Source organism: Centroberyx affinis, unplaced genomic scaffold (assembly GCF_046629955.1).
Source record: "Centroberyx affinis isolate AG114_WGS23_722 - 3 ecotype Tasmania unplaced genomic scaffold, CSIRO-AGI_Caff_v1 ptg000189l_1, whole genome shotgun sequence".
Classification (NCBI taxonomy): domain Eukaryota; kingdom Metazoa; phylum Chordata; class Actinopteri; order Beryciformes; family Berycidae; genus Centroberyx; species Centroberyx affinis.
In genome coordinates, this window is record NW_027278884.1 from 12,354 (window position 1) to 25,000 (window position 12,647).

The 12,647-nt window shown below is 45.5% G+C and overlaps 1 protein-coding gene across 1 annotated transcript in view; it reads right to left on the bottom strand.

Moving 5' to 3' along the window:
• Positions 1-444: 444 nt before the first annotated feature.
• Positions 445-12,647, bottom strand: part of mapk8ip2 (mitogen-activated protein kinase 8 interacting protein 2) — a 28,057-nt gene continuing 15,854 nt past the window's right edge. Inside the window, 12 exon segments of the mRNA XM_071537833.1 lie at positions 445-570; positions 1,578-1,676; positions 1,772-1,842; positions 2,364-2,486; positions 2,630-2,739; positions 2,855-3,027; positions 3,830-3,905; positions 4,512-4,720; positions 5,096-7,382; positions 7,858-8,061; positions 8,761-8,839; positions 8,950-9,189. Coding sequence (XP_071393934.1) covers positions 498-570; positions 1,578-1,676; positions 1,772-1,842; positions 2,364-2,486; positions 2,630-2,739; positions 2,855-3,027; positions 3,830-3,905; positions 4,512-4,720; positions 5,096-7,382; positions 7,858-8,061; positions 8,761-8,839; positions 8,950-9,189 — 3,744 coding nt within the window. The 3' untranslated portion in view covers positions 445-497.

Sequence of the window (12,647 nt, forward strand, 5' to 3'; positions counted from 1 at the left end):
AAATACATATTTACAGTTCCCTAACCGCCAACTTATCAATTCTACACCATTCCCTTATAGATTGTTGAGCTGCTTGCCATTCACTTGGATGTGTGTATTTCTTGGTGTGTCTGTGTGCATTAACCCTACTAGCCATGCATTGAAAAGTGAAACAGCAGTAGTAGGTATATTGTTGTTTCTGTTTCAAAAGAGGAACCCTTAAATTAACAGGAGTTCAGCCTCTTAGTTTTATATCATAGAAAAAGATAAAAGAAACAGGCAATCAATCCATCGAGATGATGGAAATAAACAAACATAAATAGATGAATGAAATCAGTCAAATGCCTAGCATACTGTTGAAATGAAATGAAGATCCCAGTTTTAGAGGGATACACAAGGGTTTTTTTTACAATGGAGAGACCCCCACCGCCAGTGCCCTCTGGTGGCAAAGTTGATGAACATACACAAGCTGTGGAGGAGGGTGAAGAGAGAGAAGGTGGTTGTCATGGCAACACTTCTTACTCCAGGTAGATGTCCTCGGTGGGGCAGGCGTACTCCAGATGCTCCTGGTAGTACTCCTGGAAGGCTCGTCTGGAGACACACAGACACACAAGGTTATGACCAAACAACTCCTATTACAATAGAGACAGCAAAAAATAAATAAATAAGACACAAGAAAACAGCCGTCCACATCTAATCTTCTGGTAATGACAGATTTAGCAGAGTCATGCTCTGTCTCTCAGGGGAAGTCTGGGCAGTGCAAACGGACAGAGCGTATAGTAAACATAATGCTAGTTCAAATGCAGAACCACAGCCACTGAATGGTTTTTTTGTTGAATCAAATGAGGATAATTGCTTTTCAAAGCTTCTGTCTTTGTCATGTGGATTATGTCTATTCCGCAGAAGGGCCTGAGCAGCTGATGAATGGAACTGTTGTGCCCATCTCAAGCTCCGCTCCCCATCCTCACTCCGTCCAGAGACAGTGAACTATCAGCATCTTTAATTATTCAAACCCAATATGCCTGATTCAGACAAAGATTAACAAGACTGAGTCTGCAATCATTATTTAACCTCTGAGACACACACACGCACACGCACACGCACGCACGCACGCACGCACGCACACATACAGACACAAAATGAGAATCAGGAACAAAACACTGTCTCAGCAGGAACCTGGTTCAATACTTTATAACACCATCCTGTCTGTTTTCTCACCGCTCTCTTCTCCAGCTATACAGCACTTGAAAGTGGTTGGTAGAGAAGATGCACTTAGGTCAGGTCTTTCAGATCAGCAGACTAGGATAGGAAGTCATAGAGATTTTGGGATTTTGAGACTACAGCTAATTAGCTGGTGGTGTTTCTGATATGTTTTATGGTCTTTTAGCATTTCAAATTATTGCTGTAACACATAGCATTATACAGTCTGTAGACAGTGTAAGTTAGGTATGTAAATGTTGACTTGGCTAACAGTATGACAGACTAACAAAAACATAAAATAGGTGTTTAAACGTGCTTCACCAACGATCTAAAATTATTGCTCTGCCTCTCTGTGTATATCTATACAGGGTAATTTATATACTGTACTGTCGACTCACCCAACACACTCTGCTACACGCCGCATTGACTCCTGGGATACAAACACATGGCAGGCAAATCTGTTCAGCATGGGGTGCTTAGTGATGAAGCCAAAGTAGCTGCAGAGAGAAGAAAACAATATGATGCAACCCGTCGGATGCTACACACTCCACACAGGCGAGCAGCAACAAGGAAAACCTGTGTGTTTGTTTACCAGTTGTTCCTCGGATGGCATCCACAGAATGAGATGTTCTTCATCTGGAAGAAGTGACTACACCTGTCAAACTAGAGATGCAGAGACAGAAAAGGAGAGAGAGAGATAGTGAGAGAGAGAGAGATGAAGAGTTGTAATGGAGTCTGCCTTCACATTCTGAAGCTGACTGTATTCATGGCCAGATCCGCCTTCTTTATGTTAAACCACATTCCTTACATCTAATTATCCTTTTCATCCATCCTGCAAGCATAGGACTGTTTGACAAAGGAGTCCACTGCTGTATTCATGCCTTCCCTGTTGTGTTGTGGTATATGGTCTTATTGTGCTGACTGTACACTTTTGAACAATGCCTGTATGATGCAAATTTTCTGAAAGGCAGCAAGGAGGGAGTTTACATCCAGAAAGCTGTCTTGTATACATGGCAGGACAATGAAAAATAAGATACCCACACACTATATAATGCTTCAATATTTCAACCAGCTGAAATAAACCATAGGCAGAGCATTAATCCAATATGTGGGTATTCTAAAGGGATAATTGACTGATTGATCCATTGATTGATTGATTGATTCATGCATTCATTTGCCCTCACCTCGTCGAGAGTGTCATATTCATCCTCCAGGCTCATGATCAGTTTAACTCCTTGCAAGCTAATCTCCAACTCACACAGAGAAGGGGGTCGCACATGCACCGTCCGTTTCCTCGATATCGCAATCTAACAGACAGAAAAAATATTTATGATAATGATGATGCATCAGTGCGATGCATCTGTGTGTACGCGTGTGTATGTGTGTGCGTGTGTGTGTGTGTTTGTGTGTGTGACTATGCGTGTGATTTGATCTTTTCCATTTAGCTTACCTTCTGCATGGCAGCACAGAGAATGCCGTTGCCTTGGTGATATGGTACCTCTACAGAACCCAAGAACTGAACACTGAAAGTCTCGATCCATGCTGGGTTCCTCTTCACTCCTACAGGATGTAGTACACACACACACACACACACACAACGTGAAATTCTTCCTTCATTTAGACAAACTACTTCAAAGTTGCAAGAGAAAAGCCAAAAAAGTGTCTCTCAACTCACCCATCAACTCCTTCGACTGGCCTATGACCTCGTGGGCGTAGAAGGCAGGGAAAATGCCCCTCTCCCCTGTCCGCATGTTGTAGCCTCTGTACCAGTAGTCATCCTCCTCCTCCTCCACGTACAAAGGATCATCCACATCCAGCTCCAGCTCATCTGCATGTCTGGGAATGAACCTGCAGAGGGCAGCAGAGAGAGAGAGAGAGAGGGAGAGAGAGAGAGAGAAAAATCGATGAAAACCATCTCGATTACAGTTGATATTGCGTCCTTACATGATATGCTAACAGCTGACCCAGTGCAGTGATTTGTGCACTGGGTCAAACTGGACGAGTACTCTTGGTGGTTGGGTAATGTAAGAACCCTGCAGACCGCGGTTCATCTGATGAGGAAGCATTGGGTCTCAGGTTAATCCCAGCGGGGAGCCGAAAAAGAGCAGTGATGAAACAGCAGACAGTCATCCAGAGAAAGATGGTTTGATGGGGGGAGGGAGAGAGCGGAAACAGGGGACTATAAATGATGTCATGGGGGATAGGGTTACTGAAAGAGGGCTGCGGTAGAGAGAATACACTCTCATACATGACACAGACACACTCACAAACACAATGCCTCAGACACAGGTGGTGGCTGATGTGATTATTATTGGCCACCCTGCAGCAGCTCTAGGAGCACAGCTGTAGCTAGGACACCTGCCCTCCTCCCTAACATCATTAGTGATTCACCATGGCTGCCTGACCCTAACAGCACACTGAACACCATGATCGCTAAAAGGAGTATTGTTGTGTTTTTCTACACAGGCTATTCCAAAAAAAAATCACCAAGTCATTACTACAAAAGTGTTGATCTATTACTTTTTTCAGTTGTTACATTTTATTACTCTGTCTTTTTCTGGCTTTTTTATGGGAGCCGCTACACAGCTCTTTTGCTGTATTATAATAATACAATACATTATTGATAATGACAACACATAGGGTGCCTTACCTGTAGACTGCCCGATGTGTCTGGTCCCTTTCCTCTCCATTGATGGTACAGGAGAAAAGTCCAAAGGACTCTGTGCCTGCACAGGTAAGAGACATGGACTGTGAGGTGAGTGACACCAACAAGACTGTTTCAGTGCCCTTAAAAGTTCCTTTTTCAAATCAAATCAAAAGTTAAACATCCCACATAATAACTCAATGAATGCATTTCCAGATGTTGCTTTGTTTCTTTATCTTTCTTTAACCTCTTATTTGTTAGGGAATATTTCTCGAGTAAACTTTCACTGAGACAGCCTAAATGAAAGCTAATTGGATTTGTCAAAAGAGAAATGGCAATGAAAGCCTTTGTAATTGCCTTTCATTATGCAAATCAGCATTAGTTAGGGATGTGAATCTCTAAGCGAGAGCACTGATTGATGATAGATGTCCTGGGAAGCAGAGCCCTCCCATAGGTCTTGTGTGGGCTCCCTGCCATATTTAGCTCACGTGTTCATGCATCATGCTGACAGTGCTGAGCTAAATCCTAATATATTCATCCTAAGGACCCTGAATTGATAACATTAGGGATGATGCTGCCTTCTGGCTCATGACCTATAGAGCCACCCCACATTATGCAAGCTGATGTAAGCTCTTTTTTTCTTTTCCAGTAAGGTGCAGTGTCTAAGTGGTCCTTGCGTCTGACTTACTGGAGGAACGGGAGGTGCTGTTGACAAACACATTGAGGAACTTCTTGGAAAAGGGCAAGTCAGCCTCGGGGGAGGAGTCCTCAGAGGAGCTGAGCAGTTCCGGTCTCACCTCCTCATCACCGCGGCCATAGCCCACCTCTCCCGTGCCCAAAGGCTCCTCGTCACATAGCGTGGACAGCTCGCTGTCGTCACTCAGAACGGAGGTGCACCTGAGAGGACAATTGTCCAGACATGTCAGTTACACATCTGAACTTGAGGCTAGAGGAGACTGTTTGACTTACTAAGTAAAAGTGGATAATATAAGTAGTGTTATTTATAAGTTATTTCTAATTAACAAAGATTTACAGCTATCTGTAAATCTGTAAATCTCACAGCTAGTTATCTTATACAGGTAAGAGTGCAAATAACAATATACCATTATTTCTGCTCACTTTAAAGAATACAAAGAACTATTTTCTGTTTGGGATCATAATACTATTATCCAACAATGTGGCCATGACATTATTTCTGTTACTATCCTGTATTTATGTTTTATACACTTATTACAGTAGTTATACTGTCCGTCCATCCCTGCCAGGGCATACCTTCTGAGGCTGACCAGCTCCAGTGTGGTATTCTCATCCACCACCAGTGTGTACTTCATGGAGTCGTAGGCCAGTCCTTCATCATCATTCTGCTGCCTCAGAGCCAGGTCTTTCTCACACAGTGGGAGGTCCTGGTCAGACAAGGGAAGGTTATGCACGCTCTCATCAATGGGCGGTGAGCTGTCCAGATACAGGTCACTACCCCTGTAGGACGACTGCTTCCTCAAGTTGTCCAGGAATGGAGAAGAGTCCTCCTCTTCCTCCTCTTCGTCATTGTCCGTGGAGTAAGTGAGGCTGAAGCAGCGGTTGGTCTGGGCGGTGGGGATGTCCAGTGTCAGGCTGTGTTTGACCTCGGTGATGCGCTCAAGAGAGGCTGAGGAGCGGCTCGCTGGCCTGGGCTCTGTCTCTCGTCCTTCGTCCTTGTCGCTGACCACGCTCTCGCTAAGGCTGGGCGAGTCCAGCTCCTTCCTCCTCTCCAGCATCATCAAGTCATTGTTGGGCTCTGTGGCATCCTCCTCTTCATCTTCCTCCTGTCTTCTGGTGTTTTTGGATGGTTTGTTTGTGAAGTTCTTCTCAGAGTCTTTAGCAGTATAGGAGTAGTTGAAATCTGTGGTTCCCCTTCCATTGTTTACACAGCGCTCCACAATCACTGGGGCTATGTTGTCACCAGTGGGATTGCTCAAATACAGACAGGGACCAAACCTGTCGTTGCTTTTCACAACTTCTTCTTTTGGAGGCTCCGCTCTCTTCCCCCTCTCTCCTGCCTCCATCCCATCCCTTCTTAAGCCGTTACCTTCCTTGTCTTCTTCCTCTGATCCCTCCATCCCTGATTTCATCCCTTGATCCTCGTCATTGAAACCATCTGCCTCAATGTCTGAGGATGGCGAGATGGTATCAGACACAGACAGCTTCCTTTTAAAGCACTCCTCAGGACAGCTGATTGGGTAAGAGCCCTCTGAGATCATCTTGTTGACTAGGTTGCTAAGCAACCAGGGTGAGTCTGAGTTCTCGCTCAGCTCGTCTTCACTCTCTGACTCTGAGTCTCCCTCACTGGTTCCATCATAGTCGTCGGAACTGGGCATTAGCCTGGGTCCCACTGGCAGATAGAAGGAGCGCTTGAAGCTCTCCAGGCTGTGGTCTGGTTCTATCTGCAGTACCATCTGTCTGGACAGGCTGTCCTCACAGCGTTGGGCTGGAGGCAGAGTCTCATCTGGGTCAGCCTGGTGCTCATAGGACATCTCATCATCCACACTCTGTAGCCCCATCAGAGCCTGACCATCATCATAGGGCTCTGGGGGCAGGATGGGTGAGTCAACAGGGGATGGGGTAGCTAGGGTGGGGGAAGGTAAAGGTGATGGAGATGGTAGAGGAGACACTTCTTTGATTGGGTCAGGCTGGCCCAGGAGCAGAGAAGCTTTCAGTCCCACGATGCCACTGTCCTGCTCTAACTCTGTGTCTGGGTCCAGTTCCTGGTCTGATGTAGGCGAGCTGGCCTCCTCAATGGAGTTGGTGAGGTGAGAAGAGCGTCCACTGCTACTGTCGTCACTGGTCAGGTCTAGCTCTGTCTCTGAGATGGAGGAAATCATGTTGGAGACCAGAGGACCTCCGCAAGCAAACGCTGCCTCCAGTTCCCCCTCAATGTCAGAGTCGGACCCTGGAGAGCTCAGGTCCTGGTCCTGGTCTGAAGTCACATAACCCCGCTTGGCGTTCATATCCGCTATCCCCGGGTCTGAGGATGGAGAGGTGGAGTCATTTGCCGCTGCCTCAATGGCTGCGGCTGCCGTGGTGTCTGAACTGTTGGAGTGGTCGAGACCATCGGAGCGACTGGAGGACACGTAGCTAGAGAAGGAGGCAGGCTCAGAGGGCTCAATGGAGGGGAACTCCACATATGATGAGCCATGATTCTCCTTACACACCATATCATAGGTCTCCTTACACATGAACTCCACCTCAAAGTCCTTGTCCAGCTCCTCGTCAGACAAGGGTGTGTCGGCGCCGTCGTTGGCCCCGATGGGCGCAGTGGACGACAAGCAGCGACTGGTTCCATCTGGATCTAGGTCGTTCTCTGGATCCATTCCTGACTCGCTGGTGACTGTGTAGGTGTCGTTGGCACGCCGGTTTGAGTGTTTGTGGTTGTGGTCGCTGTTGAGGTCATGGTCCACCTCTGTGTCCGAACACTGGGAGTGCTCGTCTACAGAAGGTACTCTGGACGGTTGAATGGGAGGATCGGTTTTGGGCCCAGTGACATCACCAGAGCATGGGTGGGACTTATGTTGACCAAATGAACCTGCGAGAAACAAAGGTGTGGAGAAACAGGGAGGGGATGAAAGAATGAGAAAAGGGGATGAGTAGGTAGAGGATGCAGCAAATGCATGAGGAGAAAGGAGACGAGTCGTGAGGGAAAGACAGTGTTGAGGGAGCCAGACCAGGTAGGGTAATGAGAAAGGATACAAAGTAATGAGAGAGTAATGAATAATGAGAGAGTCAGGGTGTAGGAAGGGAGAGAAGAGATTAAGTAAATCAAAAATAAGTTTATAGTTCTTAGTTAGTGGAGAAAGGATGGAGGATGAACAAGAAACATATTGTAGATATAGAGAGCTCAGCAAACTATCCTGCATTAGAAATACACAAATATTGCTAAACTTTTATATCATTAAACTAGTCTAATCCACATCACATCACTGCATTTCACATCACGACACTACACGACACTCATGTTAATGGGATGAACTCTGAACTTGGAGGGTCGGCCATTTTGTTACCGTATTCGGGCCTCTCCCGCCTGTTGCCCTCCATGTCGCAGAGGAGGGGCCTGTGAGGGGACTGGGTGCGCCCGCCCTCCCCTGCCTGTTTTGGGGCAGTACCTTTGCTCTGGGACCCTGGAGCCTGGGAGACTGGAGGGGCTGGGCATTGGCCTGTCACATGGCTGCCATCCTCCAGACATGAGTGGGTTGGAGACAGACGGCCTGGAAGCAGAGCAGAAACGTATTTTGTAATTCACCATGCGTAATAACTCATTGTAGCTGAACTTCTTTCTAAAAAAAAAAAGCAGCAGTAAACATATTGTTCCCCATAAACTTTACAGTCCCCTTCTGGGTCAAGCAGTAAATAAATGAAAACGCCTTAGGGGAAATTGTTTTTCAATAAACTTAAAATGCTGAAAAATCCAATATTATGTACTTGGAGGTAAAACTGTAGAGCTGATATGTGCACCAAATTGCATGTCATTCAAACCTGCAGTGTGGGAGATATAACTGGTTATTTTGACCTGTGGGATTGCAGTGTCCCACTTGAGCCAAGCAGTGTCATTTTCTCTGAATTTTCCTCAAAATTGGATTGATATTACTAGTGGCACATGGATCAATAACACAAATACTGTAGTGCCTTCCCTTGGGTAAGATATCGCACATGACATATGGATGAAAAACAAATAATGTTGCAGCGCCCCACTTGGGCTAATCAGTATAACTTTGAAAATACTGGAACGCAGCGATGTGATGCACCATATCCTCACGTTTTGTCAAAAACTGATGTTTCTGAGGTATTGTGTGACAGATGGACAAATTAATGAACAAACAAACAAACCAACAACCAACAGAACAGAAACCCGACTACAGTCCCCACCCAATTTCACTATGGGCAACAATAACTAATCCTGTCCTCACCTTGCGAGGCAGGGTTGCGCAAAGAGTCCTGCCAGCTTCCTTTCTTTGGGGATAGACTGCTGTTGTTGTTCAGTGAGTCCTAGTGAGAAAAGAGCATTTAACAAGCTTGTATGGGACGATTACAGAGTGCAGGGATTGTCTATTTATCTGTGTTTACGGAGTGTTTACGGGATGTTACAGGCTACTTACCTGTGACACAGCAGTAGTAAGGTTCAGTGTAGTGGGTCTACTCTTTAGAGTACCAAGGGTAGGGGAGAGAGGAGGCGAGGCTGAGGGGGAGGGAGGCGCATCAGGATCGACCTCCTCTTCATCTTCCTCCTCCTCCTCATCCTCCTCGTCCTCGTCGTCAATCATCTCAAACTCCTGGAAGTCATCCTGGAATGAGCAGACTGGGTGGTGCATCTCATTCTTCTCCAGAATGAGAGAGTCCTGAAGGAGAGAGAGAGAGAGAAAGAGACAGAGAGAGAGACAGAGAGAGAGACAGAGAGAGAGAGAGAGACAGAGAGAGAGAGAGAGAGAGACAGACAGAGAGAGAGAGACAGAGAGAGAGAGAGTTAGGAATGGTAGATGCAGGATGTGTCAATACAATCAATACAGGGCAGAGATGAAAAAAAAAGGATGTTCTCTGCTTTTATACTCTGTCAGCAGATTTCAAAGCATAGCCACACTACTGAAGCTACTGGGTAGTGAGCCAACTCAAAGGTAAAAACACCCATCGTATACCTCTGTTTTCATTTAAAAGCTTAGCCGTGAACAGGCCTTTCTAAGAGAAGAACAGAACTGGAGAACTAGGAGAGCTCAGATGGACAGCACGCAACACATGTTCTTTGATTACACAGTGGGGAATCTAAAACATAGAAACACACACACACACACACACACATCAAAGTACTGCAGTAGGCTATGGCTCAGGTGAATTACCCACTCTGCAACAGAGTGCATATAAACAGTCAGAGTAGATTCTGCTGATGTCTTACTTTCTGCAGCCTCCGGTTGTTTATGTGTGTGTGTGTGTGTGTGTGTGTGTGTGTGTGTGTGTGTGTGTACAGATGACAGTAAAGCTAAGTGTAGCCTTCAGCAGTGTTTTGAATACCTCAGTGTGTGAGGATAAAGGTGAAAGTAAGAAACAGTAAAGGCACTTAATACCAACTAACCCAGCGAGAAACCCTGCAGAGAGTAGAAAAATGGAGCAGCTCTGAAAGTGGACTGGTCAGAAGAGAAAGAAGGAGCGAGAAGGAGTGTGTGTATGAAAGACAAATGAAAGAAAAAGGTAGGAGGGGTGGTGAAATGAAAGTGGATCAATAAAACCTCTCGGGTTTCAACTGGTTTACAGGAAAGTGGTGCACTAAATGATTTTGTCTTATAGACCACACCTGCATCAGTGTGAGTGCGTGCACAGAAACGGGCATTTATGCATCTGTGTAGGTGTGTGTGTGTGTGTGTGAGTGAGTATGTGTGAAGCCTTTATGCCTGTCAGACAGATACAAGATATATTGATGGAGTGGTTGTCTTGAGGCCTAAAAGAGCTTTGTAATCTGCAACAGTATACTTCTCAACACAAGCACTGCTAGCTAAACATCAGTAATAATAAGAAATCAGAAATACATTTGCCTACTGAACTGATTACTGACTACTGTAAGGCACAGTCACTCATATAACTGTGATGACAAGTTGTATAGATTAACTACAATTTATGATTAACTGTAATTCCAGTACCAGGTGTTGGCTAAAGAATGGTAAAATAACAGCAACCTCCCTGAGGTTCTCTCTTCTTTATATAGTACAAGCAAACAGCAACAGTTACAGCACGGCAACACCGCCTCATCCCCACTCTGAATTTGACAGTGAGAGCACAGGGATTGAATTCTCTGCTTTGCATTTTGAACAGCACAGCAGTTTCTCCATCTCTCCAGCTCAGTCTTTTAATGGCGGCATCAAAGCTCGCCCTCTCACCCATCCACCTGACACAATACTGCTGATGCCTGGTAAAGCCTCTTAATGCCATAGCAACAGAAATCAACACTCAATCTATAGACATGTGCACATCGACCATCCACGTGAACATGCAGCAGCACCTACTTCCCTGTGCTTTTATTGTTGATGTGTGATCAGGTATTTTGCCATTTACCATAATGAGTCGTGCGTTGGTGAGTGAAGAGATGCTTTGTAATCTATCATTATCTGTCACTAGATAAGCATTCTCAGTTCAAAATCTACTGCCGCAGCATTCTCAACGCTCTATTCTCAAACTGACCCATTATAATACATCATTTGGGACATGTGACCTATAATTCCTTGACAGTATAAACATCGATGAGGTCGTGAAAAAGCCACATCTGTCTGAGAGAAGAATTTGCACTGTGATGAGACAGACAGGCAGGCAGGCATGGAGAAAAAGAGAGAGCGCCTATAAATAAGAGTGTTGTCGCCGGGTGAGAATCGATCCCTACGGTCTCCAGTTCCCAAGGACACCCCATCCAGCCCCGTGACTGTCCCTCCTCCCTTCACCCGGCGGACTTACGCAAGCACTCTCTTCTGCTGACAGGGGAGGTGTTGTGAATGAGTTTAGCCCTCGCACACGCTCACAAGGATAGGAGAGCATAACTGCACTCGATGGAAATGAAATTAGTCTCAAGTCAAACTGGTGTTCCTTGTATCATACGCAGACACACTCATACACATGCAAACATGTGTACTGGCACACACACATACACACACACGCTCATGCATTATTCACATATTCTCTCAATAGCTCTCGTTACAAGTATTAACATATGCATCAGTTTCTGCTGTACAACACTAGCTCACTAGTTCAGTGACCCTGAACACTGACCAGTTTGTCAGGAGATACTGGGAGAGGTGAAGGCAGAGCAGCCATTTGATCTCTAATTAGCGGACCGAAGGCTTGTTCAGCATGGCTAATGCTACAGCTATTAACTCTGCTGCCTAAGAGCAGAAGATAGTGAGACAGCAAGCTCGTCAGTGATTGCACAGCACCGCCCTCAGCAGTGGGGAGAAGAAGAAGCTTTGGTAGCACTGGGGCCATCCTGCCCACCGAGCTGTCCGGCTGACAGAGGAAAGCAATGGACAGATGAAATGAGGATATAGTCCTCAAGTCAACACTGGCTGCAGGGCTTTGCATGGCTGAAGACTGCTGAGAGCGAAGAGAATGCAGGGACTCAGAGAAGCGGAGGCTGGGAATTAAGTTTTCTTTCAAGATCTAAAAGGGAGCTGGTCAACAGAGAGCAGAGTGTAGTACAGCTGTTAAAAACATAAGGAGAGCTGCCCAGCATCCTCTGTGAAATATACAGGTGTTTAATAAGCATGAATGTAATGCTGCCCTTATACTGTAGAAGTGAGCGTTACCTGTTCCTCTACGCTGTGGATTTAGACTGAGGTCATGTGGCAGTCAGTTGTTTGGCTGGCTGCTATGTTTTGGCTCACTATCAACAGCTAGATTCCTGGATACACATGCTAGCTGGTGTCAGGCTCCATTTACTGCTGCAAAGCCTTTACTTGTAGTGCTCTTGTAGAACACTCAAGTTAATAATAATAATAACAGGAGATAATAATAATAACAGGAGAAAGAGCAACAGGATTTGTCTATATTCTTTTACATCTGTTTTTTTGCATTTAGCTCCTATCCTTTTGTTTTGCAAAGATATTATAAAAAATATCTGTGTGCATGTACTGTAAATGCATGTGTGTGCATGCTAAGGTGTAAAGCCCATTCACCAAATGTAGCACATAACCTGTGAGATTTACGCTGGGATATATGAGAAATGTTGATTAGCTTAGTATTGATCGAGACCACCTAGTGAGAGATGGCCCGAGTAAATAGCCTCCATCTATCAATGACATAATTTTGTTTCTGTAAATCTCCCCGT